At 42.9% G+C, this 26,886-nt stretch overlaps 1 protein-coding gene across 1 annotated transcript; it reads left to right on the top strand.

Annotated features, from left to right (window-relative positions):
• Nucleotides 1-1,690: 1,690 nt before the first annotated feature.
• On the top strand, nt 1,691-26,273 carry LOC112228997 (A disintegrin and metalloproteinase with thrombospondin motifs 8). The gene is made up of 9 exons (XM_024394846.2): nt 1,691-2,726; nt 16,724-16,963; nt 17,904-18,036; nt 18,360-18,527; nt 20,472-20,788; nt 23,420-23,606; nt 24,098-24,270; nt 24,458-24,633; nt 24,853-26,273. The coding sequence occupies exons 1-9, from the start codon at nt 1,992-1,994 to the stop codon at nt 25,583-25,585; spliced, it is 2,862 nt and encodes a 953-aa protein (XP_024250614.1). The 5' UTR covers nt 1,691-1,991; the 3' UTR covers nt 25,586-26,273.
• Nucleotides 26,274-26,886: the final 613 nt, after the last annotated feature.

Consider the following 26,886-nt stretch of genomic DNA (forward strand, 5'->3'; position numbering starts at 1 on the left):
AGTCTTGTGCTCAATATACTCAATCTTCTTGGGGTTTATAATTAACTGAAACCAGTGGGTTACATGCCTATGCACTGTAGTATAATTGAGCCAGTGAGACAGGGTTTAGGCTATATCTGATTATAAAGTAATCATGCTGTCACAATCATCATACTAATCATCATCATCAGATCATTGGGGAAATTCAAGTTCAACAAGAGTTTATAGCCTACAATGTAACACAGTAGAAAATAATAATACAACACAACCTTGAAAAAGTGAAACAATGTGATGTGTTGGGTACTTTTACTTGACTTTTTTGCTCTTTCAAGATTGTTCGGAAGTCCAACTTAATTTAGATGGATGCCTGGCGGTGTCCACAGTCCTCTTTTCAGATACAATATTCTGGAGGCTGATACAAGTGCGGCATCCTGTGGCTAATAGGCATAATCATGTACACCGCTTCCGTCTAACTAAACAAGACTAATCAAATAAATTGAATACAATTAGCTGCTATCATCCATTAACTGTTACGTTTTAATTGTGTGCATCATTTGTTTGATTTCTTTCCATTTAAATGCATTTTTTGTAACATACATGGGCTTCAACTCCATCATCAGAAGCGCCTACATTTGAATTGTGAAACAACACTGCCACATCGTGGTTAAAATACGGTGATTTAAATATACTTTTGTTTTATCATTGGTCATTATGATAATTTAGCTGACGCCTGATAGAGACTTCGAAGTAAAGTAGCCTATTGAAATGTGGCCAAAATGGGAAATACGTAATAGACATCGAAGCATTTTAAAAGTCCCAAAGTGAATGTGATGCGATTGCATTTTTTTTTTTCATTGTAATTTTGGAAATGTTATTTAACTCCACATTTGTGTGTTAGGCGTGGGCGTGTTTTAACTTAATTTAATGTTTCTAACGAAAACACAATTATTACATTATTATTGTTGTGTAACAAATAGCCATTTTACATTTTTACTACCAGGCTATAACTGTCAATGGCTATAGCCATAAACTGCCTACTGATCCTAAATAATGTGCACGTGTCGAGCTCAGTCAATCACTGAGAATGAATAAGCAGCACAAGCACAGCCTACAAAATAATTCCAGAGAAAGAAAAATGTGCTCAAGTCTTTCCTCTGTGTATCACTCACGGCTTTATTATGTAATCTATGTAAGTGCTTCCTTTGAGCAGAAATCAAATATTTGGTGGTAACAGTCCAGTCACAGAGGTTCTAAATACTGTACTTCGGTCCAGTCTTGTCAGATGGAACGTGAAGATGAGACTCGAGCCTTAAGTGTGCGCATGCAGTTCTGGAAGAGATTTGATTATATTTTCAGACTTAGGCTGCATTTTGCCGCTGAAATAGAGAGCTAAGCGTAATGGAGTGAGTTGAGCCAACGGTTTGCTGGTATTACTTCGACCTTACTCGGTCCAGGGACGTCCCAGGGATCCCGTTTAGACTGTCCCGTCTAGAATATCTGTTGGAACTATTGAAGAGTGGGCGTGCCAGTGAGGTCCCATTGGATCAATTTGATTTTAGTTTATGTTTTTTTCTGTAAGCACGAGGGGGTGGAGAGAGCAGCAGCAAATTATATAAAAAAATAAACCACTTAGGCCTATGTTTAAGAAGAGCAAGGCTGTATAAATACCACAGTCACGAGAAGTCGCCGCTTATTCAGTCCGCTACAGGTCTCGAGTTCTGACTTCAACTAACTATAAGAATAATTCTTTATTTTTAGTATAGCCTACTGTTTTGCAACTCCTATAGATGTCAATGGATATAGGTGATTGGTGGTTGTTTAATTTGGATTTATTAAGTAAAATTAAGATGTATAGCGCAATTTTATGTTGAGCACTCAAGACTGTATGGTACCTGTCATACGCGCTCTTCTTTATTCATAGCAATTTCTCTATTAAGATTAAGAAGAAAAAAGATCTTATCACACATTTACATCGTTTCTTTGATATAAAGGGTGCTTGTGATAGTAATAAAATGGGTTCAACTTTACATATCACTTTATTAACCCTGTCCTTAAACAACGTTGTGCTGTCGGAATTGTTCCACTCGGAGGAGACCATACCCGTCATAAACAGTGTGAAGACCAGCGATCGGCTCTGGAAAAGGAGCGAGGATCAACATAGCTTCAGATTGACAGCTTTCGGCCAGGACTTCACATTGAATTTGACTCCGGATGACTCGTTTGTTGCTCCAAAGTTAACCATTCAGCACATACAATCGAAACATCTGGCTGCGCTTTTCAACGGAACCAGATCAGGGCATTTTACCGGTGGTATCATCAAGACAGAGGGGAATGGGGACGAGCTTAAAGACTGCTTCTTCTCAGGGAAGGTGGACACCGACCAGGAATCTGTTGTCGCGGTGAGCCTGTGCCACGGGATGCAAGGGTTCTTCATAGCGCATGGGGATGTGTATCTAATTCAACCCAAAGTTCTTGGCCATGGTAAAACAGAGAGATCATTCTTGCAGGTGCACATTATAAAAAGGAGAGTTTTGACCGAAGTACAAAATTTGTCCAAGACTTTCCAAGCTTTTGATCAGGTGAAGGATAAAAGCCGTCTGGCCATAGATGACGGCACTGCATATCCTGTTGATGATGCTGAGCTAGCGACGGGACGGAAGCGACGGTTTGTCTCCTCTCCAAGATATATCGAGACGCTGGTCGTAGCTGACGCTTCGATGACACATTTCTATGGAGACGAAATAAAGGTGAGGGCATGAACTGGCACAAATTGATAACCACAAACGGAATATATCGTTAACAAAAATTATAAACCAATACACTAATTATATATTTTTTTGCATTGGATGCAATGTGATGGGCACATTTCCAAACGCGTCATTACACACAAGGGATTTCCAATGCAGTTTATTTTCCAGGCAAAAATAAGCGCCATTTGTGGAACTGTCAAGGCAGCCCAGCGTGATCTCATAGACCAGGCGTAATACAGTAAAATTAAATCCGTGAAAACTAAATTAGTATATGTTACTTGGTATGGTTACCTGGTAAAATAAATAAAAACATATTAAACACAAGATATAAGGTTATTTAAGGCAAAAACAAAGGAGGGTGGGTGGGTGGGCATATAATGCAAACGTCTAGCAATCTTTGTTCTAATCTCATCATGGATAACTTTAGCATGTTAGCTAATTAGCAACTTTGCAACTATTTACTACTTTTTAGGTAGTTTGGAACCACTTAGCATGCTAGCTAACACTTCCTCAACCTTAACCCTAACCCTTTTAGCTAACCTTAACCCTTTAACCTAACTCCCAACTGTAACAATATCCCCTAGCCTAGCTAATGTTAGCCATTTGGACCCACCTACTCATTCCAGGGTTTTTATTTATAAAAAAAAAAACTACATTGTAGAATAATAGGGAATACATCAAAACTATAAAATAACACATATGGAATCATGCAGTAAGGAAAAAAGTGTTAAACAAATCAAAATATATTTAATATTTGAGATTTTTCAAAGTATCCACTCTTTGCCTTGATGACAACTTTGGACACTTGACATTCTCTCAACCAGCTTCACCTGGAATGCTTTTCTAATACTCTTGAAGTATATCCTGAGCACTTGTTGGCTGCTTTTCCTTCACTCTGCAGTCCTACTCGCCCCAAACCATCTCAATTGAGTTGAGCTTGGGTGATTGTGGAGGTCAGGTTATCTGATGCAGCACTCCATCACTCTCCTTCTTGGTCAAATAGCCCTTACAAAAACTGGAGGTGTGTTGAGTCATTGTCCTGTTGAAAAACAAATGATAGTCCCACTAAGTGCAAACCAGATGGGATGGCGTATCGCTGCAGAATGCTGTGGTAGCCGTGCTGGTTAAGTGTGCCTTGAATTCGAAATACATCACTGACAGTGTCACCTGCAATGCTCCCCCACACCATCACACCTCCTCTTCAATTCTTCATGGTGGGAACCACAAATGCAGAGATCATCCATTCACCTACTCTGTGTCTCACAAAGACATGGCGGTTGGAACCAAACATCTTAAATTTGGACTCATCAGACCAATGGACAGATTTCCACTGGTCTAATGTCCATTGTTAGTGTTTCTTGACCCAAGCAAATCTCTTCTTATTATTGGTGTTCTTCAGTAGTGGTTTCTTTGCAGCAAATTGACCATGAAGGCCTGATTCACACAGTCTCCTCTGAACAGTTGTTCAGATGTGTCTGTTACTTGAAGTATGTGAAGCATTTCTTTGGGCAGCAATTTATGAGGCTGGTAACTCTAATGAACTTAACCTCTGCATAGAGGTAACTATGGGTCTTTCTTTCCTGTGGCGGTTAAAGTAATGATGGACTGTCGTTTCTATTTGCTTATTCGAGCCATTCTTGCCATAATATGGACTTGGTCTTTTACCAAACAGGGCTATCTTCTATATACCACTGCTACCCTGCCACAACACAACTGATTGGCTCAAACGCATTAAGAAGGAAATACATTCCACAAATGAACTTTTAACAAGGAACACCTGTTAATTGAAATGCATTCCAGGTGACTACCTCATGAAGCTGGTTGAGAGAATGCCAAGAGTGTGCAAAGGTGTCATCAAGGCAAAGGGTGACTACTTTGAAAAATATCAAATATCAAATATATTTTGATTTGTTTAACACATTTTGGTTACTGCATGATTCCATATGTGTTATTTCATAGTAGGACAGACTATGTTTGTTTCCACACACTATGTTTGTTTCCACTCTCTATTGGTTATACAGACTCTTGGCCTCCCATCCTATTCTAACCACCTCTTCCCGGCTTTGTATTCATGTTTCCTGATGAAATTGCTGTACAATATGATCTTGTTTCCATTTAATGCACATTCAAATGTCATAAATCAACACTGCAGAGCTCTCTATCCTCTGCTGTGCCCTGATTGTATTACTGGAACATCTACCCTGGACCATCTACTGTTGCTAGCCGCAATTCAGACTTGATATCTGCTTCACTGATTTCTGCTCTTGTAAAAGCCTGGGTTTTCTACACACGTTAACCCTAGAAACGTATTACCTAAAATGTATCAATTGAAAGTCTGGGTTCACAGCTCCAATCCAGACGTGTTGGTCATTACTGAGACGTGGTTAAGAAAAAGTGTTTTGAACACTGATGTTAAACCTTTCTGGTCATAACCTTTTTCGGTAAGACAGATCTTCCAAAGGTGGTGGAGTAGCAATCTTTAACAAGGAACACCTTCAGTGCTCGGTTGTCTCCACCAAGTCTGTCCCCAAACAATTAGATTTTCCGGTTTTAAGCATTAAACTTTCAAATAGCTCTTTGTTGACTGTTGCTGGGTGTTATTGTCCACCATAAGCACTGGCCTGTACCCTAAATGCCCTATGTCTGAATTTGTCCTGCTAGGTGACCTAAACTTGCAGATACTTAAACCACCTGACCTAAAGTCCTAAAGAAACTAAAATAAACTAAAATAATGGGACTCCCTAATTCTTTCTCAGATTATTACTAATTCCACAAGGTATTCCACAAACACCCAGAAAAGGCTATTTTCCTTGATGTTATCATCACAAATAATCCTGATAGGTAAAAGTCTGGTGTTTTCTGTAATGACCTTATCGATCATTGTTTTAAAGCCTGTGTTCATAATGGCTGCTCAGTGAAATGACCTGTACTGATTTGTCATCGACGCTTGCTAAAAAACTTTAATTAGCAAGCCTTCCTTCAATTCAATTATTGGTCACATATGCGTGTTTAGTAGATGTTGCGGGTGTAGCAAAATGCTTGTGTTTAAGCTCCAGTAATATCTAACAAGTAATATCTAACAATTTCACAAAAATACCCACAATACACACAAATCTAAGTAAAGGAATGGAATTAAGAATATATAAATATATGGATGAGCAATGTCAGAGTGGCATAGACTAAGATACAATAGAATAGAATACAGTATGTACTGTACATATGAGATGAGTAATACAAAGTATGTAAACATTATTTAAGTGACTAGTGTTCCATTATTGGAGTGGCCAGTTGATTTCAAGTCTATATACATAGGCAGCAGTCTCTAATGTGCTAGTGATGGCTATTTAACAGTCTGATGGCCTTGAGATAGAAGCTGTTTTTCAGTCTCTCGGCCCCAGCTTTGATGCACCTATGCTGACCTCGCCTTCTGGATGATGACGGGGTGAACAGGTAGTGGCACAGGTTGTTGTCCTTGATGATCTATTTGGCCTTCCTGTGACATCGGGTGCTGTAGGTGTCCTGGAGGGCTGGTAGTTTGCCCCTGATGATGCATTGGGCTCACCGCACCACCCTCTGGAGAGCCCTGTGGTTGTGGGCGGTGCAGTTGCTGTACCAGGCGGTGATACAGCATGCTCTCAGTTGTGCATCTGTAAAAGCTTGTGAGTGTTTTAGGTGCCAAGCCAAATTTCTTCAGCCTCCTGAGGTTGAAGAGGCGCTGTTGCACCTTCTTCACCACATTGTCTGTGTGGGTGGACCATTTCAGTTTGTCAGTGATGTGTACACCGAGGAACTTGAAGCTTTCCACCTTCTCCACTGAGGTCCAGTCGATGTGGAGAGGGGGGTGCGCCCTCTGCTGTTTCCTGAAGTCCACGATCAGCTCCTTAGTTTTTTTGACGTTGAGTGGGAGGTTACTTTCCTGGCACCACACTCCAAGGGCCCTCACCTCCTCCCTGTAGGCTGTCTCGTCACTGTTGGTAATCAAGCCTACTACTGTTGTGTCGTCTGAAAACTTGATGATTGAGTTGAAGGTGTGCGTGACCATGCAGTCATGGTTAAACAAGGAGTACAGGAAGGGGCTGAGCATGCACCCTTGTGGGGCCCCAGTGTTGAAGATCAGTGAAGTGGAGGTGTTGTTTCCTACCTTCAGACCCAGGGACTCAAGCTTAATGATGAGCTTGGTGTTGAATGCTGAGCTGTAGTCACTGAACAGCATTCTTACATAGGTATTCCTCTTGTCCAGATTGGATAGGGCAGTGTGCAGTGCGATTGCTATTGCATCATCTGTGGATATATTGGGGCGGTAAGAACATTTAAGTGAGTCTATGATGTCGGGTAAAGTAGAGGTGATATGATCCTTGACTCGTCTCTCAAGGCACTTCATGATGACAGAAGTGAGTGCTACAGGGCGATAGTCATTTAGTTCAGTTACCTTTGCTTTTTTGGGTACAGGAACAATGGTGGCCATTTTGAAGTATGTGGGGACAGCAGACTGGAATAGGGAGAGATTGAATATGTCCGTAAACACTCCAGAAAGCTGGTCTGAGGATGCAGCTAGGGATGCCGTCAGGGCAGCCTTGCAAGGGTTAACATGCTTAAATGTCTTACTCACATCGGCCACAGTCCTTGGCCCGCGTCGTTGGCACTGGGTTATCCTTAAAGCTGGCGAAGAAGGTGTTTAGCTTGTCCGGAGGCAATATGTCGATGTCTGCGACATGGCTGGTTTTCCTTATGTAGTCTGTGATTGTCTGTAGACCCTGCCACGTACGTCTCGTGTCTGAGCCGTTGAATTGCGACTCCACTTTGTCTCTATACTGACGTTTTGCCTGTTTGATTGCCTTACGGCGGGAATAACTGCACTGTTTGTATTCGGCCATATTCCCAGTCACCTTGCCATGATTAAATGCAGTAGTTCACACTTTCAGACCTGGCCTCTGTAAATTGGTATAGAATCAGCATGATCTCTGTCGAAGACAAGGACCTTCTTTTTTAATATTTTCAGTGGTATTGTTAACAAACACACGCATTAAGTAAATTGAGAATTAAAACAGGTTCAGCCCCTGGTTCGACCGTGATCTGGCAGAGTACTCCACCTCAAGAATTCCATTTGGCGCAAGGCACACGCATACTCAGGCTGACTGGCTCTCATTCAGGCAAATGAGAAATAGTGCACTCAGGCTATCTGGAGGAGCAGTTCTCTCTCTGTGGGTCTAACCCCAATAAGTTCAACAAAAAAAAAATGGTTAAAGAACTAGAGAATAAACCCTCCTTCTCACAGGTGCCCATGTCCCTTAATGTTGATGATGTGGTTGTTACTGGCAAGGAGCACATGGCTGATCTCTATAATCACCACTTCATTAAGTTAAGATTCCTATTTGATTCAGCCATGCCTCCTTGCCCGTCCAACATGTCTTCATCACCCACCCCTTCTCGTGTTTTCCCCTGTTCTGCTACAAAGTTTCTCCCTGTAGGTGGTCACTGAGTAGTTTTGACATTCAGATAACGTTTGTATCAGCGTGTACAAAACATTCATTTGATGTTGCAAGAATGTTGACAAAACAGTGTTTCTGAGTTATTTAAAGGTTTCAAGAACATGTAATTAGGTTGTGGGAACAGTGTGGGTAAATTATGATAGGTTACCAAAACACAAAATATGCTCAGTTGTGATGGCATTCATACAATGTTTAAGTTAGGTTGCACAGGACATTCCCTTAATGTTGTAAGAATGAAATGTGAGTTTTTATGAAGTTCAGAGCATATTTCTTTTAAATTTAACATAATAGTCCATTGATGTTCACTCAATATACATTTTACCTTGTCTTGGAGGTCTTCACAACATTCAAGAGCATTTAGAAAATGATGTATTTACGTTTGACCTAATATTACCACAACAAATGCACATTAAAGCATAGGAAAGCAGATTGGAATGCATCCACATTATGGTTCTCTCCGGATTTAATGGCAATTCACATTTGAGGACTGTATTTGACAAATAGTGCATTCGGAAAGTAATCAGACCCCTTGACTTTTTCCACATTTTGTTACGTTACGTTTTTCCTCATTAATCCACCCCATAATGACAAAGTGAAAACAGGTTTATAGATATTATTTTTTTTTTAAACAGAAATACCTTATTTACATAAGTATTCAGACCATTTGCTATGAGACTCAAAACTGAGCTCAGGTGCATCCTGTTTAGATTGATCATCCTTGAGATCTTGAGTCCACCTGTGGTAAATTCAATTGATTGGACATATTTTGGAAAGGCCCCAACTGTCTATATAAGGTCCCACAGTTGACAATGCATGTCAGAGCAAAAACCAAGCCATGATGTCAAAGGAATTGTCTGTAGAGCTCCGATTGAGGATTGTGTCGAGGCACAGATCTGGGGAAGGGTACCAAAAAATATGTGCATCATTGAAGGTCCCCAAGAAAACAGTGGCCTCCATCATTCTTAAATAGAGGAATTTTGGAACCACCAAGACTTCCTAGAGCTGGCCGCACGGTCAAACTGAGCAATCGGGGAGAAGGGCTTTGGTCAGGGAGGTGACCAAGAACCCGATGGTCATTCTTAAAGAGCTCCAGAGTTCCTCTGTGGAGATAGGAGAACCTTCCAGAAGGACAACCATCTCTACAGCACTCCACCAATCAGGTCCTTATGGTAGAGTGGCCAGATGGAAGCCACTCCTCAGTAAAAGGCACTTGATAGCCCGCTTGGATTTTGCCAAAAGGCACCTATAGACTCTCAGACCATGAGAAACAAGATCCTTTAAACAAGATCCTCTGGTCAGATGAAACCAAGATTGAACTCTTTGGCCTGAATGCCAAGTGCCACGTCCCGAGGAATCCTGGCACCATCCCTATGGTGAAGCATGGTGGTGGCAGCATCAAGCTGTGGTTATGTTTTTTAGCATCAGGGAGACTGAGGGAAAGGATTGAGGGAAAGAAGAACGGAGAGATCCTTGATGAAAACCTGCTCCAGAGTGCTCAGGACCTCAGACTGGGGCGAAGGTTCACCTTCCAACAGGGCAACAATCCTAAGCACACAGCCAAGTCAACACAAGTCTCTGAATGTCCTTGAATCCAATCAAACATCTCTGGAGAGACCTGAAAATAGCTGTGCAGTGACGCTCAACATCCAACCCAATAGAGCTTGAGAGGATCTGCAGAGAAGAATGGGAGAAACTCCCCAAATACAGGTGTGCCAAGCTTGTAGCGTCATACCCAAGAAGATCCGAGGCTGTAATTGCTGCCAAAGATGTTTCAACAAAGTACTAAGTGAAGGGTCTGAATACTTATGTAAATGTGATATCTGCAAAAATTTCTAAAAAGCTTATTTTGCTTTGTCATTATGGGGTATTGTGTGTAGATTGATGAAGGATTTTTAAAAAAAAATCTATTTTATAAAAAGGCTATAACGTAACAAAATGTGGAAAAAGTCAAGGAGTCTGAATACTTTCCAAATGCACTGTAGAGACACAGGACATTCTTATTTAATTCGTAGGACATTTGAACAGCATTTAATCATACAAGCACATCCATAATTTTAACACTTCATATGTTGACAATCTGTATTTAATTTAATTCATAGGACATTTGAATTTGAACATTTAATCATACAAACACAGCCAAAAAAAATGTACACTTGCTATGTAAACAATTTGCATATAATTTCATTAATAGGACATTTGAAACGCATTTAATAATACACATAAACATGTATTTTTATACTTCATACAGTGCCTTCAGAAACCACATTATTCTCTATTCTTACCCCTTGACTTTTTCCACATTTGTTGTGTAACAGTCTTTTTTTCTCACCCATCTACACACAATACTCCATAATGACAATGTTAATACATGTTTTTAGAAAATTTTGCAAATGTATTGAAAATTAAATACAGAAATATCTAATTTACATAAGTATTCACACCCCTGAGAAAATACACTGCTCAAAAAAATAAAGGGAACACTTAAACAACACAATGTAACTCCAAGTCAATCACACTTCTGTGAAATCTAACTGTCCACTTAGGAAGCAACACTGATTGACAATACATTTCACATACTGTTGTGCAAATGGAATAAACAACAGGTGGAAATTATAGGCAGTTAGCAAGACACCCCCAATAAAGGAGTAGTTCTGCAGGTGGTGACCACAGACCACTTCTCAGTTCCTATGCTTCCTGGCTGATGTTTTGGTCACTTTTGAATGCTGGCGGTGCTTTCACTCTAGTGGTAGCATGAGATGGAGTCTACAACCCACACAAGTCCCTCAGGTAGTGCAGCTCATCCAGGATGGCACATCAATGCGAGCTGTGGCAAGAAGGTTTGCTGTGTCTGTCAGCGTAGTGTCCAGAGCATGGAGGCGCTACCAGGAGACAGGCCAGTACATCAGGAGACGTGGAGGAGGCCGTAGGAGGGCAACAACCCAGCAGCAGGACCGCTAACTCCGCCTTTGTGCAAGGAGGAGCAGGAGGAGCACTGCCAGAGCCCTGCAAAATGACCTCCAGCAGGCCACAAATGTGCATGTGTCTGCTCAAACGGTCAGAAACAGACTCCATGAGGGTGGTATGAGGGCCCGACGTCCACAGGTGGGGGTTGTGCTTACAGCCCAACACCGTGCAGGACGTTTGGCATTTGCCAGAGAACACCAAGATTGGCAAATTCGCCACTGGCGCCCTGTGCTCTTCACAGATGAAAGCAGGTTCACACTGAGCACATGTGACAGACGTGACAGAGTCTGGAGATGCCGTGGAGAACGTTCTGCTGCCTGCAACATCCTTCAGCATGACCGGTTTGGTGGTGGGTCAGTCATGGTGTGGGGTGACATTTCTTTGGGGGGCCGCACAGACCTCCATGTGCTCGCCAGAGGTAGCCTGGCTGCCATTAGGTACAGAGATGAGATCCTCAGACCCCTTGTGAGACCATATGCTGGTGCGGTTGGCCCTGGGTTCCTCCTAATGCAAGACAATGCTAGACCTCATGTGGCTGGAGTGTGTCAGCAGTTCCTGCAAGAGGAAGGTATTGATGCTATGGACTGGCCCCCCCGTTCCCCAGACCTGAATCCAATTGAGCACATCTGGTACATCATGTCTCGCTCCATCCACCACAGACTGTCCAGGAATTGGCGGATGCTTTAGTCCAGGTCTGGGAGGAGATCCCTCAGGAGACCATCCGCCACCTCATCAGGATTATGCCCAGGCATTGTAGGGAGGTCATACAGGCACGTGGAGGCCACACACATTACTGAGCCTCATTTTGACTTGTTTTAAGGACATTACATCAAAGTTGGATCAGCCTGTAGTGTTCCACTTTAATTTAGAGTGTGACTCCAAATCCAGACCTCCATGGGTTGATCAATTTGATTTCCATTGATAATTTTTGTGTGATTTTGTTGTCAGCACATTCAACTATGTAAAGAAAGAAGTATTTAATAAGAATATTTCATTCTTTCAGATCTAGGATGTGTTATTTTAGTGTTCCCTTTATTTTTTTGAGCAGTGTACTTTGTAGAAGCACCTTTGGCAGCGATTACAGCTATGAGTCATGGGTAAGTCTCTAAAGCGCTTTCCACACCAGGGTTGTGCAACATTTGCCCATTAGTCACAATTCTTCAAGCTTTGTCAAATTGGTTGGTGATCATTGCTATTTTCAGGTCTTGCCATAGATTTTTAAGTAGATTTAAGTCAAAACTGTAACTCGGCCATTCAAGAACATTCACTGTCTTCTTGGTAAGCAACTCCAGTATAGGTTTGGTCTTGTGTTTTAGATTATTGTCCTGCTGAGAAGGGAATTCATCTCTCAGTGTGTAAAAGCAGACTGAACCATGTTTTCCTCTAGGATTTTGCCTGTGCTTATCCATTCATTTTGTATCCTGAAAAACTACCCAGTCCTTAACGATTACAAGCAACCCATAACATATTGCAGCCACCACTATGGTTGAAAATATGGAGAAGGGTAGTCAGTAATGTGTTGAACTCAATTTGCCCCAAACATAACACTTCGTATTCAGGACAAGAAGTGCATTGCTTTCCAACAATTTTTGCAGTAATACTTTAGTGCCTTGTTAGAAACAGGATGCATGTTTTGGAATATTGTTCTTCTGTACAGGCTTCCTTATTTTCCCTCTGTCAATGTGGTTATTATTTTGGAGTAACTACCATGTTGTTGATCCATCCTCAGTTTTCTCTTATCACAGCCATTAAACTCTGTAATTATTTTAAAGTCACCATTGACCTAATGGTGAAATCCCTGAATGGTTTCCTTCCTCTCCGGCAACGGAGTTAGGAATTACGCCAGTAGTGATTGGGTGTATTGACACACCATCCAAAGTGTAATTAATAACCTCACCATGCTCAAATGTCTGCTTTTTTATTTTTACCCATCTACCAATAGGTTCCCTTCTTTGCGAGGCATTGGAAAACCTCCCAGGTCTTCATGGTTGAATCTCTGTTTGAAATGCACTGCATCACTGAAGGACCTTACAAATAACTGTATGCATATCAGCAGCATACCACCCTGCATACCACTGCTGGCTTGCTTCTGAAGCTACGCAGGGTTGGTCCTGGTCAGTCCCTGGATGGGAGACCAGATGCTGCTGGAAGTGGTGTTGGAGGGCCAGTAGGAGGCACTCTTTCCTCTGGTCTAAAAAATACCCCATGGCAGTGTTTGGGGACACTGCCCTGTGTAGGGTGCTGTCATTTGGATGGGACGTTAAACAGGTGTCCTGACTCTCTGAGGTCATTAAAGATCCCATGGCACTTATTGTAAGAGTAGGGGTGTTAACCCTGGTGTCCTAACTAAATTCCCAATCTGACCCTCAAACCATCAAGGTCACCTAATAATCCCCAGTTTTCAATTGGCTCATTTATCCCCCTCATTTCCCCTGCAACCATTCCCCAGGTTGTTGCTGTAAATGAGAATGTGTTCTCAGTCAACTTAACTGGTAAAATAATGGCTATATACATAAAATAAAAATATGTGAGGGTACTGAGATGAGGCAGTCATTAAAAAATCATGTTAAACACTATTATTGCACACAGAGTGAGTCCGGGCAACATATGTAACTGGGTAAGCACACTTTTACTCCCTAACTTATTTAGGCTTGCCATAACAAAGGGTTTGAATACTTATTGACTCAATACATTTTGGCTTTTCAAATTCAATTAATTTGTAAAAATTTAAAATCAATAAAAAACATCTCATTTTGACATTACAAGATATTGTGTTTTCAGGCCAGTGACAAAAAAAATCTAAATTTAATCCATTTTAAATTCAGGCTGTGACACCACAACATTTTGAAAAGTCAAGGGGTGTGAATAAATAAGACTTTCAACACGTGATGTAGAAAGAAAATCATGAAATACAGTGTTACAAGTACACAGCATATGAAGAGGATGGGTATATTGTTATGTGTTCTGTGTCCTGATTGACCATATTTGGCTGAACAAAGCCACAAGGCTATCCCCCAGTGGCTCAGATGGTTAATTATCTGGTTGGAAAACCCAAACATTGAAAGTTCAAACCCCACATATGCAGTTTGTCAGCATATGAAGGGTAATATAGATAGTTGTGTTGTGTTTGTATGATTAAATACTGTTCAAATGTCCTGTGAATTCAATTAAAATGCCATGTGTCTCTATATCATCAAATTTGATTGGTCACATACACATGGTTAGCAGATGCTAATGTGAGTATAATGTGCTTGTGCTTCTAGTTCTGACTGTGCAGTAATATCTAACAAGTAATCTAACAATTTCACAACAACTACCTTATACACACAAGTGTAAAGGAGTGAATAAGAATATGTACATACAAATATATGGATGAGCGATGGCCGTGCGCCATCAATGTTAGTGATAGCTGTTTAACAGTCTGATGGCCTTGAGATAGAAGCTGTTTTTCAGTCTCTCGGTCCCAGCATTGATGCACCTATACTGACCTCGCCTTCTGGATGATAGCGGGGTGAACAGGCAGTGGCTCGGGTGGTTGTTGTCCTTGATGATCTTTTTGGCCTTCCTGTGACATCAGTTGGTGTAGGTGTCCTGGAGGGCAGGTAGTTTGCCCCCGGGAGTGATGCGTTGTGCAGACCTCACTACCCTCTGGAGAGCATTACGGTTGTGGGTGAAGCAGTTGCCGTACCAGGCGGTGATACAGCCCGATAGGATGCTCTTGATTGTGCATCTGTAAAAGTTTGTGAGTGTTTCCGGGGACAAGTCAAATTTCTTCAGCCTCCTGAGGTTGAAGAGACGCTGTTGCGCCTTCTTCACCATGCTGTCTGTGTGGGTGGATCATTTCAGTTTGTCCGTGATGTGTAAGCAGAGGAACATAAAACTTTCCACCATCTCCACTACTGCCCCGTCAATGTGGATAGGGTGGTGCTCCCTCTGCTGTTTCCTGAAGACCACGATCATCTCCTTTGTTTTGTTGACGTTGAGTGAGAGGTTATTTTCCTCACCTCCTCCCTGTAGACCGTCTCGTCGTTGTTGGTAATCAAGCCTACCACTGTAGTGTCGTCTGCAAATTTGATGATTGAGTTGGAGGAGTGCATGGCCACGCAGTCATGGGTGAACAGGGAGTACAGGAGAGGGCTGAGAACGCACCCTTGTGGGGCCCCACAAATTGGAGTGGGTCTAGGGTGTCAGGTAGGATGGAGGTGATATGATCCTTGACTAGTCTCTCAAACCACTTCCTGATGACGGAAGTGAGTGCTACGGAGAAATAATAGTTTAGCGCAGTTACCTTAGCTTTCTTGGGAACAGGAACAATGGTGGCCCTATTGAAGCATGTGGAACAGCAGACTGGGATAGGGATTGATTGAATATGTCCGTAAACACACCAGCCAGCTGGTCTGCGCATGCTCTGAGGACGCAGCTAGGGATGCCGTCTGAGCCGGCAGCTTTGCGAGGGTTAACACGTTTAAATGTTTTACTCACGTTGACTGCGGTGAAGGAGAGCCCGCAGGTTTTGGTAGCGGGACGTGTCAGTGGCACTGTATTGTCCTCAAAGCGAGCAAAGGGTTTTTTTAGTTTATCTGGGAGCAAGACTTCGGTGTCCACGACAGGGATGGTTTTCTTTTTGTAATCCGTGAATGACTGTAGACCCTGCCACATACGTCTCGTCTCTGAGCCGTTGAATTGCAACTCTACTTTGTCTCTACTGACGCTTAGCTTGTTTGATTACCTTGCGGATGGAATAGCTACACTGTTTGTATTCGATCATGTTTGCGGTCACCTTGCCATGATTAAAAGCAGTGCTAACGCACTTTCAGTTTTGCGCGAATGCTGGCATCAATCTACTGTTTCTGGTTGGGGAAGGTTTTAATAATCACCGTGGATACAACATCACCGATGCAATTGCTAATAAACTCGCTCACCGAATCAGAGTATACATTCATGTTGTTGTCTGAGGCTATCCGGAACATATCCCAGTCCATGTGATCGAAGCAATCTTGAAGCGTATAATCAGATTGGTCAGACTATTGTTGAACAGACCTGAGCATGGGCGTTTCCTATTTTAGTTTCTGTCTATAGACTGGAAGCAACAAAATGGAGTCGTGGTCAGATTTGCCGAAAGGAGGGCGAGGGAGAGCTTTGTATGCATCGCAGAAGTTAGAGTATCTATGATCCAGAATGCTGCCAGCCGAATGCTGCCAGAATGCTGATAAAATGTATTTTAAAAATATATTTAAAAAATCGGCGCCCAAAAATATCAATTTCCGATTGTTATGAAAACTTGAAATCGGCCCTAATTAATCGGCCATTCCGATTAATCGGTCGACCTCTAGTTGAGGTGTTACAGATCATTGGTCAGGTCATTGTTTCCCATGCTTCCACATGTGCTTCCAGTTGCTCATTTGGTTAAAACATGGTGCTGGCAACACCAGGGTTCGATTCCCGCATGGGCCACATTTCTGTAATATATGTGTCACTGTCAATGCTGACAGTTCTACTAAATTATATATTACAAGGCATATCTCTCTCTTCCCTCTAAAGCACTACCTACTGACTCTGATGGCAGTGGCGGCGCAGGTCTACCGCCACCCCAGTCTGAAGAACGCAGTGAGCCTGGTGGTTGTGAAGATGCTGGTGGTGGAAGACGAAGATGTAGGGCCCCAGGTGTCCAGCAACGGAGGAATGGCCCTCAGGAACTTCTGTAACTGGCAGCAGCTCTTCAACCCCTCCAGCCAGAGGCACCTGGAACACTACGATACAGCCATCTTATTCACCAGACAGGTGAGAACTTAGAACATTAGCCATTCCATCTCAATCACCCAGCAAGCTAGGACACAACTATCCAATTCACCAGGCAGGTGAGATGAACCCTATTACCCTTTTACTCTCTTGTGCTGACCAAACAGTACTAGCCCAAATATTTTATTTTAACATGGTCCTTTTCAGTATGGTTCCAGCAACTATGGTGGATGCAAAACCAGGCCATGCTCAGTACAGCTTGGTTTGGCTCTGTTTAGTGTGAAAAGCAGGCACGTGCACAGATAGGGCTCCACCTGTGCAGCGCAGGAGGCTGCTGAGGGGAGAACGGCTCATAAAAATGGCCGGAACGGCGCAAATGGAATGGAAACCATATGTTTGATGTATTTGATACCATTCCACCCATTCCGCTCCAGCCATTACCACCAGCCTATTCTCCCATCAACCCCTGTGTTGTGCAGAGCACATGCCCCTTTGCCCTTCCAGTCTCCAAAGTACCCTTTTTTGGGGATGCCTGTCTGTAAGTGTAACTGAAACTAGAGCTTCAATGGCCTTGTTATACTGAATCCCCCTTCACTGTGTGCTTCAGATACCACACAGTTAAATGTTCTTTCTCCCCAAATCTACTGGCTGCCATGTATTTGCTTCATTTTACGATGGAAACACTGACAAATATGTTTTGCTGGCAAGAGCTTCACTTTTAGGGGGAAAACCCCCTCTGTCTGGAACAAACGTAGCAATGTCTGGATATCAGTGTCTGAAATGTGTCTCTCCTCTTCCTACTCTCCCTAATCCCCTAGCCCTTTTCCTCTCCTCTCCTCTCCTCTCCCTCTACCCCATGTAGGATATCTATGGGCAGATGAGTTGTGAGATCCCTACTCCTCTCGCCCTTTTTCTCTCATCTTGTCCTCTTTCCCATTGTGATAAAGTCCTCATGCCCTCTCTCCCTGTACCCCCTATGCAGGACATCTGTGGTCAGAGGAGCTGTGACACCCTGGGGGTGGCTGACGTGGGCACCATGTGTGACCCCAAGAGAAGCTGCTCTGTAATAGAGGATAACGGTCTGCAGGCCGCCTACACCGTGACACACGAGCTAGGTATGTTAATACACTATAGAAATATGGGCTTGGTATGTTACAGTAACACACTATGGAACAAACTGCATACTTGTGTGTTTCCTATCTCACAAGGTAGGAAACTTGAGTAAAGGCCAATGTGAATGGATGTCCAGTACTTCTCCTGAGTCACCTGTCATGGCTGTCCTGCTTTGCCTCTTGTTTTCATTCAGTTAATATCATAATTAGGTTCCTTGTAAACCACGAAACCATCCAAATAGCTTAAATGAGAAATAAAGTTAGAAAAGTGCATGATGTAAGCCATAATTCAGCTCTCAGCAGCATCTTCTTCTTTATCTCCTCAGGTCATGTACTCAGCATGCCTCATGACGACTCTAATAACTGTATCAGATGGTTCGGACACCTGGATGGGCCACACATGATGGCGTCTGTGTTCTTTAGCCTCAACAAGGCTTTGCCATGGTCGCCATGTAGCGCCCGCTATGTCACAGAGTTCTTCGACAATGGATATGGTAGGATAACTTACCCTTTTAAACCTTTATCCCAGTGCTTTCTTCTCTACTTTTTTATTCTATTCGATTCTCTAACCACTGTATCAAGTGTAGATGTATTGAGTCAGATGTATTGGCTGAAATCATGATTCCCCGATGCACTACTTACTACCCACGAACATAATTGCATCGACAGTTTGTTCTTATTGGTTAACATGTGGTTCCCAGCTTTCATTTGGTTTTGGTCATGAGGTACCGTTCAAGACAAACTGAATCTGAGTAAAAACAGTTTGCGGTTTCATTATGTTTGAATAACAGTTTTGAGACATTTGTCCTAAAGGGCCATAGGCTGTTATTATGCAGTTAATAGACACCTGCCACAGAGAGTGTGCTATGTAATTTAGGACTCAGAGAGTGGGGAGAAATCCCTATATAATATGAACCCCTAACATTTCACAAGTTTATTTTATTTCTCTCTCTTTTTAAAAAGCCCATTCTGCCTAAACTCGCTCCATCAACCTCTATTTATGGTCTCTGAAAACCACTATTTGTAATTTTGCTGAGAGTGTCCAAACTAACAGTCCTTGGAGAGTAAGCTCCTCTCTCTTTGCAGTGAGAGGCTCTTCTCTTCACTTCTGTCTGCTCATGGCAGGGCAGAGACACAGACAGCACTGTAATAATTCAGATGACACACACACACAGCAGACATGCCTGATATTGCTGGGAGAAGGCATCTCAAGATGGATGTTTTTGCTCCTAGAATGGAAGATAGCAAATTTAAGGCAAAGCAGATATTTGTGGTGCGAAATAGCATACATTTTTCTCAGTCAATGTTTTATCCCCCATTGATATTTCAATCTCCACTTTGATTTCTCTCTCAAATTCAAATTCAAATTGCTTTATTGGCATGAAAAAAGCATTGCGTCAATATTGCCAAAGCAACAATATATACAATATACATTGTAATAAAATAATCTCTCTGTCTCTCTCTCTCTCTCTGACTCATCTGCTGGTGAGTCACACATTCCAGATTTAACAACTGTTTTCCCTCACAGAGAAGAGAAAACGAGTGTAGCCAAGCACATGTTGTCTTTACCGGCCTTGCCACAGATATATAGTGGACTGATGTTACAGAATTCTCCTTTGTTAAAGGGGCCATACCACTAAAAAGATCTAACAAAATAGGATTAAGCAACATACTGTACCAGGGCAGAGAGGCAGTAACTCTTCTGTCTGACATGCACATCAATGCCAAGAGTTAAAGTATATTTTTCTACATAGAGTTCATGAAGAAAAGCTGCTTCAGAAGTCTAAAGTTAAATGTAATGTTTGGCAATGATCTACAACCATTTCTATCACCTGATTCAGCCACTGGATATGATGTTACCTTCTGTCAACAAAATGTTTAGAGGCAAAGAATGTATCTTCCCTTAAACACATCTCTGTGTATTTGGCCATTCCATTCTGCTATGAAAATAGCCCCCTCAAGCTAAAACTGTTGTACACCTGTTTTAGGTTTGCAAAAAATAAACATAACAGTCGAATTTCACGTGCTTCAGGCGGACTGGCACCCAGTTGCAGTTGTCGTTTCCTGGTGATTGATAGAAGAGGAACGTGTGCTCCCAACTTTATCAGAGCTTTAGCCCCCCCCTAGGTCTTCTTAACACCTTCAGTATAATACAGTATGTACAGATCTCTCAAATGTCAGTCACTGACTAACACGTCCTCCAGATCTTATTGACATTTTGTCACCCCTGAGCTTACTGGAACTTCCATGCCTGTTGATGTGTCTGTGCCTGTTTGTTAATGTAGCTAGACCATCGTTGTAATGCAATCATTTATCCTCAACTGACTAAATAAATACAAATGTGTCTCTTTCCAGGTGACTGTCGGCTGAACTAGAATGGGCTTTATAAATCAATTTGATTGACTGATTTGTGCCTGCTTTATGTTCCTCTCTCCCAGGTGACTGTCTGTTGGATCCTCCAGAGCAGACTCTCCCTCTCCCTGTTGATCCCCCTGGTGTCTCCTACAACCTGGACCGTCAGTGCCAGCAGGCCTTCGGGGAGGAGTACAGCCTGTGTCCGGACACCCCAGAGGACCAAACTTGCAGCCAGCTGTGGTGCCGGGAGGAGGGCCAGCCACACTGCACCACCCGGAACGGCAGCCTGCCCTGGGCTGATGGCACGCTCTGCTGGGCTGGGGCCGGGGCTGGAGCTGGGACCAACACCACCTGTCAGGGAGGTGTCTGTGCTACAGTGACTGATCAGCAGAAAAGAGAGGTACTATATGTACAGTTGAAGTCGTAAGTTTACATACACTTAGGTTGGAGTCATTAAAACTAATTTTTCAATCACTCCACAAATTTCTTGTTAACAAAATATAGTTTTGGCAAGTCAGTTAGGACATCTACTTTGTGCATGACACAAGTCATTTTTCCAACAGTTTACAGACAGATTATTTCACTGTATCACAATTCCAGTGGGTCAGAAGTTTACATACATTAAAATGACTGTGCCTTTAAACAGCTTGGAAAATTCCAGAAAATGATGTCATGGCTTTAGAAGCTTCTGATAGGCTAATTGACATCATTTGAGTCAATTGGAGGTGTACCTGTGGATGTATTTCAAGGCCTACATTCAAACTCAGTGCCTCTTTTGCTTGACATCATGGGAAAATCTAAAGAAATCAGCCAAGAACACAGAAAAAAAGTGTAGACCTCCACAGGTCTGGTTCATCCTTTGGAATCAATTTCCAAACGCCTGAAGGTACCACGTTCATCTGTGCAAATAATAGTACGCAAGTATAAACACCAAGGCACCACGCAGCCATCATACCACTCAGGAAGGAGACGCGTTCTGTCTCCTAGAGATGAATGTACTTTGTTGTGAAAAGTGCAAATCAATCCCAGAACAACAGCAAAGGACCTTGTGAAGATGCTGGAGGAAAAAGGGACAAAAGTATCTATATCCACAGTAAAACGAGTCCTATATTGACATAACCTGAAAGGCTGCTCAGCAAGGAAGAAGCCACTGCTTCCAAAACCGCCATAAAAAACCCAGACTACAGTTTGCAACTGCACATGGGGACAAAGATTGTACTTTTTGGAGAAATGTTCTCTGGTTTGATGAAACAAAAATAGAACTGTTTGGCCATAATGACCATCATTATATTTGGAGGAAAAAGGGGGAGGCTTGCAAGCCAAAGAACACCATCCCAACCGTGAAGCACAGGGGTGGCAGCATCATGTTGTGGGGGTGCTTTGCTGCAGGAGGGACTGGTGCACTTCACAAAATAGATGGCATCATGAAGCAGCATCTCAAGACATCAGTCAGGAATTTAAAGCTTTGTCACAAATGGGTCTTCCAAATTTTAATTTTACCTTTATTTAACTATTTAACAGTTACTAGTCCAACACTCTGACCACTAGGCTACCCTGCCGCCCTTGGACAATGTCCCCAAGCATACTTCCAAAGTTGTGGCAAAATAGCTTAAGGACAACAATGTCAAGGTATTGGTGTGGTCATCACATAGCCCTTACCTCAATCCTGTAGAACATTTGTGGGCAGAACTGAAAAAATGTGTGCAAGCAAGGAGGCCTACAAACCTGACTCAGCTACACCAGCTCTGTTAGGAGGATTGGGCCAAAATGGAAGACTAACTGAAACGTTTGACCCAAGTTAAACAATTTAAAGGCAATGCTACCAAATACTAATTGAGTGTATGTAAACTTCACTCTCTACTATTATTCTGACATTTCACATTAAAATAAAGTGGTTTTCCTAACTGACCTAAGACAGGGAATTTATACTAGGATTAAATGTCAGGAATTGTGAAAAACTGAGTTTAAATGTATTAGGCTAAGGTGTATGTAAATTTTCGACTTCAACAGTATTCTGAACCATTCTGATTCTCGCTCTGTCTGTCTGAGTGACTGGCTAAAATCCTCCATCCTTCTGCATAGGGATCGGATGATTGTGTCTGAGGCACTAACTCCTCCAGTCTCTGTGTGATTTATGAACCCTCTTACCTGCCTGAAAAAAACACGTTTAAATAGGCTACCTCAACGATTTACTACCAACTTCAGCTTTTTGCATGCAGCGTTTGTGTCATAGCCTACAGGATTTCTCTCTTGCAGTCTTTCTCTTCTGACTTTCTCTCTCTTGCGCTCTGCTTCTCTCACTGTCTACACTTGACCATGACAGGTGTTATTTCTTTTCACTGCTTTGGTGAGAGACAGTTTCTGGTTCCCGTCTGTTTCAATACAACATCTTCAGAAATAGAATGTAGTCTCATTTTGTCATGTGCCCCCATCCGGCCCTGGCCCTATGCCCGGCCCCAGTACCAGCCATGTCGCGTGGCAGCTGAAAATAATAAATCCCTCTCTTATTCAGACCCCCAAATGTCAGTCTGAGGGCCCGGCTTAGTATATTTGGTTCAGGCCTTTAAAAAGTAAGTATATTTAAAAACAGCCAACCCTGTTCCAAGGGACTAGCTTGTGATTCCAGACACTCTGGCTGTTAGAGGAGTTGTTGCAGCCAACTCGTAAAAACCCCAGAGAAATGAAATGCTGTGTTTTAGTAGCACATGCCAGGAGCTGTGAGTACGCACAAGAGGCAGTTACACGCGTGGCAGACTGCAGGCCAGGCCACTATATGTCACAAGAGATGCCAAACTAAAAACCTAACCAAGCAAAGAAAAACTCTTATCAAGACTGCCATATAGTAATTGTTTTCAAATGACACGGGTAGGGAATTTCATTACTGAGGGTAGAGATTCCATTTTTGTAGTGTGAATAATTTAATTTCACATGTTCACTCAAAGCCTGTAAACTTTGTGACAACAGTGGAAGGGTTCTAAGCACAATTTCATTGATTTAATTACTGATTGGTCTGTCTGGTTGTATCTTGTAGGAGCCTGTGGACGGAGGTTGGGGTGTGTGGGGCCCCTGGGGGTCATGCTCCAGGTCATGTGGTGGAGGGGTGGAGTTTTCCCAGAGAGAATGCACTGATCCCAAGCCACAAAACGGAGGAGCATACTGTGCGGGACAGAGAGCCAAGTACCAGACTTGTCACATACAGGCCTGCCAAGATGAGCATGGTAAATTAACACCAACAATGAATCACTATATCCAAATCAATAACTGATCAATATATCCACACCTCAACAATTACATTGGGCGGGCACCCAAGCACAGACACACACATACACATGCGAACACATGCACTCTACACACATGTACACATGGATTTTGTATTGTAGATATGAGGTAGTAAAGTAGTGGCCTGATGGCACACACTTAATGTGTTGTGAAAAGTGTTATGAAATGTAATGTCATGTAATATTTTTAATTGTATATAACTGCCTTAATATTGCCTTGGCAGCAGCTAATGGGGATCCTTAATAAATACAAATGCATCTTCCATATAGTGCATGGCAATGATAGCATTTCAAATGTATACAGTTGGCATTATCACATACAGTATAGATACAAGGCTAGTTTAATTAGTAGTATAAGAGTTTCCTTGACATGCTTGAATGTCATCAGTAGAGATAGGATTGATAATGATATGTCATGTTCGTTCTCCCAGGTAAGAGCTTCAGAGATGAGCAGTGTGAGAAGTACAACAGCGACCGATACATGGACATCCATGGGAACATCAAGCAGTGGATCCCCAAATACAACGGTGTCTCACCCAGGGACAGGTGCAAACTGTTCTGCAGAGCAAGAGGCAGCAATGAATTCAAAGTCTTCGAGGCCAAGGTAGCTATAACTCTACTCAAATTTGAAATAGTTCCCAGCTGGTTGAAATGACATCATTATAACCAGAAACCAGTTTTGCCTAGTTTTGATCACTGGGTTGATTCATTTCCAACTCATCAACACGCTTGATTTACAGTGCTCTAGGAATTGAGGCGAATACTTTGCATGTTTTTCTATGTTGTTTCAGGTTGTTGATGGCACCACCTGTGGCCCAGACACCACCTCCATCTGTGTCCAGGGACAGTGCGTCAAAGCTGGCTGCGATCAGGTGATCGGCTCCAGTGTGAAGCTGGACAAATGTGGCATGTGTGGGGGTGATGGAACAACCTGCAGGAAGATCACTGGATCGATGAATAAAGCCATGTGAGTAAAATAAATATATTCAGGATTAAATTCCTTTGAGGGCAGAGTTGTTTCTCTGAATTCGTGAAAATGGTTGACTGATTCACGTCTTTTGAAGATGATTCTGATGTCATAGAAAGCATTCAAATGCTGGTCATGGAAAGTCATTAGCATACATCCTGTAGATAAGTATAAGCTTTCAACTGAAACTTTCTTCTGGCTTAATTTAATTCAACACAGTTTCGGCTACAACGACATTGTGACCATTCCGGCCGGGGCCACCAACATCGACATCAAGCAAAAGAGCCACCGCGGGATCAGACACGACGGCAACTACCTGGCCTTGAAGACAGAGGTTTCCTACATCCTGAATGGGAATTTCTCTGTGTCCACAGCAGAGCAGGACATCCCAGTCCTGGGCGCCGTACTCCGGTACAGTGGTTCCTCCACCACCCTGGAGAGGGTCTTGAGTTACCAGAAGCTCCGACAGGCAATCACTGTCCAACTCCTGTCCACAGCCGGAGACGCCTCTACCCCTAGGGTCAAGTACAGCTTTTTCCTCCCCAGGGATGTCCCCTTCACCAAGCCTGGAGCTGAGGGTAGAGCTTCGCTTCATGCGATTCTGCCACTAGGGGGCTCAGAGTGGGCTCTGGGGGAGTGGTCCGAGTGCTCCAAGAGCTGTGGTTCAGGTTGGTCAAGAAGGAACGTAGAGTGCCGGGACGGGGCAGGCACCCTGTCCTTCTCCTGTGATGAGGACCTGCGGCCGGCAGACATCCGGCCGTGTGGGGACCTGCCCTGCCCTGTCTGGCAGATGGGTCCCTGGTCGGCATGCTCGAGGACATGTGGTGTGGGGGTGCGCCATCGAAGCGTGCTGTGTATTGACTACACCGGTAAGATGGTGGAGCTAGGAAAATGTAACCTCGCCAAGAGGCCAGAGGTGGTTTCTTCAGAGTGCAGCTACCAGGACTGCTGAGTCTGTGCTAATAAAGCAGGAAGGGAAAGGGCAGTTGGTGGCAGTGGTGGGATCCAAGGCCGAGGGAAGTAGTGTAGGAAGCTAGTTAGTTAGTCAACTAACCAATGCACAACCCTTTCCCAACCACCACAACCCTGCTTCAGAGACAAGCAGGGAAGCTAGAATAATCAAGAGTTCACTATATCGGCCAGAACCAAAACTGGTTTGGCTTGGTTGTAGAAATATTTCACATTTGATAGATTAACTTAATTATTTCAATGTTTATTTCCTTGATGATGTCATAGCTTCAAAACGCCTATTGACGGTTTGTTTTCCAACAGAGATCTACCTCAAAGGATGTAAAAATAATCAACTATCACTTCTTAACCTAAAGTTTCTGTTTGCATCTAGCTTAACACATTATCAAAGGTACATCTTAACTTTCCACAAATGCTGCTGATAGTCCACTGGAGTGGTTGAATACCACTGTCATTCATTTTTGTCGGGCCACATGCCCCCCTTTTGAACACACATGCCTTCAAATCAATTCAAAGTATACTACCTAATCAAATCAAGAGACATTCAATATTTTAGGGAATAAAGAAAAACCTTTCATATGAATAGAGAGACAATACCTCAAATCAAATTTTATTTCTCACATGTGCTGAATACAACAGGTGAAGGTAGACCTTAAATGCTTACTTACAAGCCCTTAACCAACAATGCAGTTATAAGAAAATACAAAAAAAAGTGAAATAAGAATAATAAATAATTAAAGAGCAGCAGTAAATAACAATAGCAGGGCTGTATTCAAGGGGTACCAGTACAGAGTCCATGTGCGGGGGCACCGGTCTCGAGGTAATTGAGGTAATATGTACATGTAGGTAGAGTTATTAAATTGACTATGCATAGATAATAGCAGAGAGTAGCAGCAACATAGAAGAGGTGGAGGGGCAATGCAAATAGTCTGGAGCTGCTGTTCAGGAGTCTTATGGCTTTGGGGTAGAAGTTGTTTCGAAGCCTCTTGGGCCTAGATTTGGCGCTCCGGTACCGCTTGCCGTGCGGTAGCAGAGAGAACAGTCTAAGACTAGGGTGGCTGGAGTCTTTGACAATTTTTAGGACCTTCCTCTGACACCGCCTGGTATAGAGGTCCTGGATGGCAGCAAGCTTGGCCCCGGTGATGTACTGGGCCGTACTCACTACCCTCTGTAGTGCCATGCGGTCAGAGGCCGAGCAGTTGCCATACAGTGATGCAGGCAGTGATGCAACCCGTCAGGATGCTCTCAATGGTGCTACTATGAAAGCTTTTGAGGATCTGAGGA

The sequence above is a fragment of the Oncorhynchus tshawytscha genome, linkage group LG30 (genome assembly GCF_018296145.1).
Source record: "Oncorhynchus tshawytscha isolate Ot180627B linkage group LG30, Otsh_v2.0, whole genome shotgun sequence".
In the NCBI taxonomy this organism is placed as follows: domain Eukaryota; kingdom Metazoa; phylum Chordata; class Actinopteri; order Salmoniformes; family Salmonidae; genus Oncorhynchus; species Oncorhynchus tshawytscha.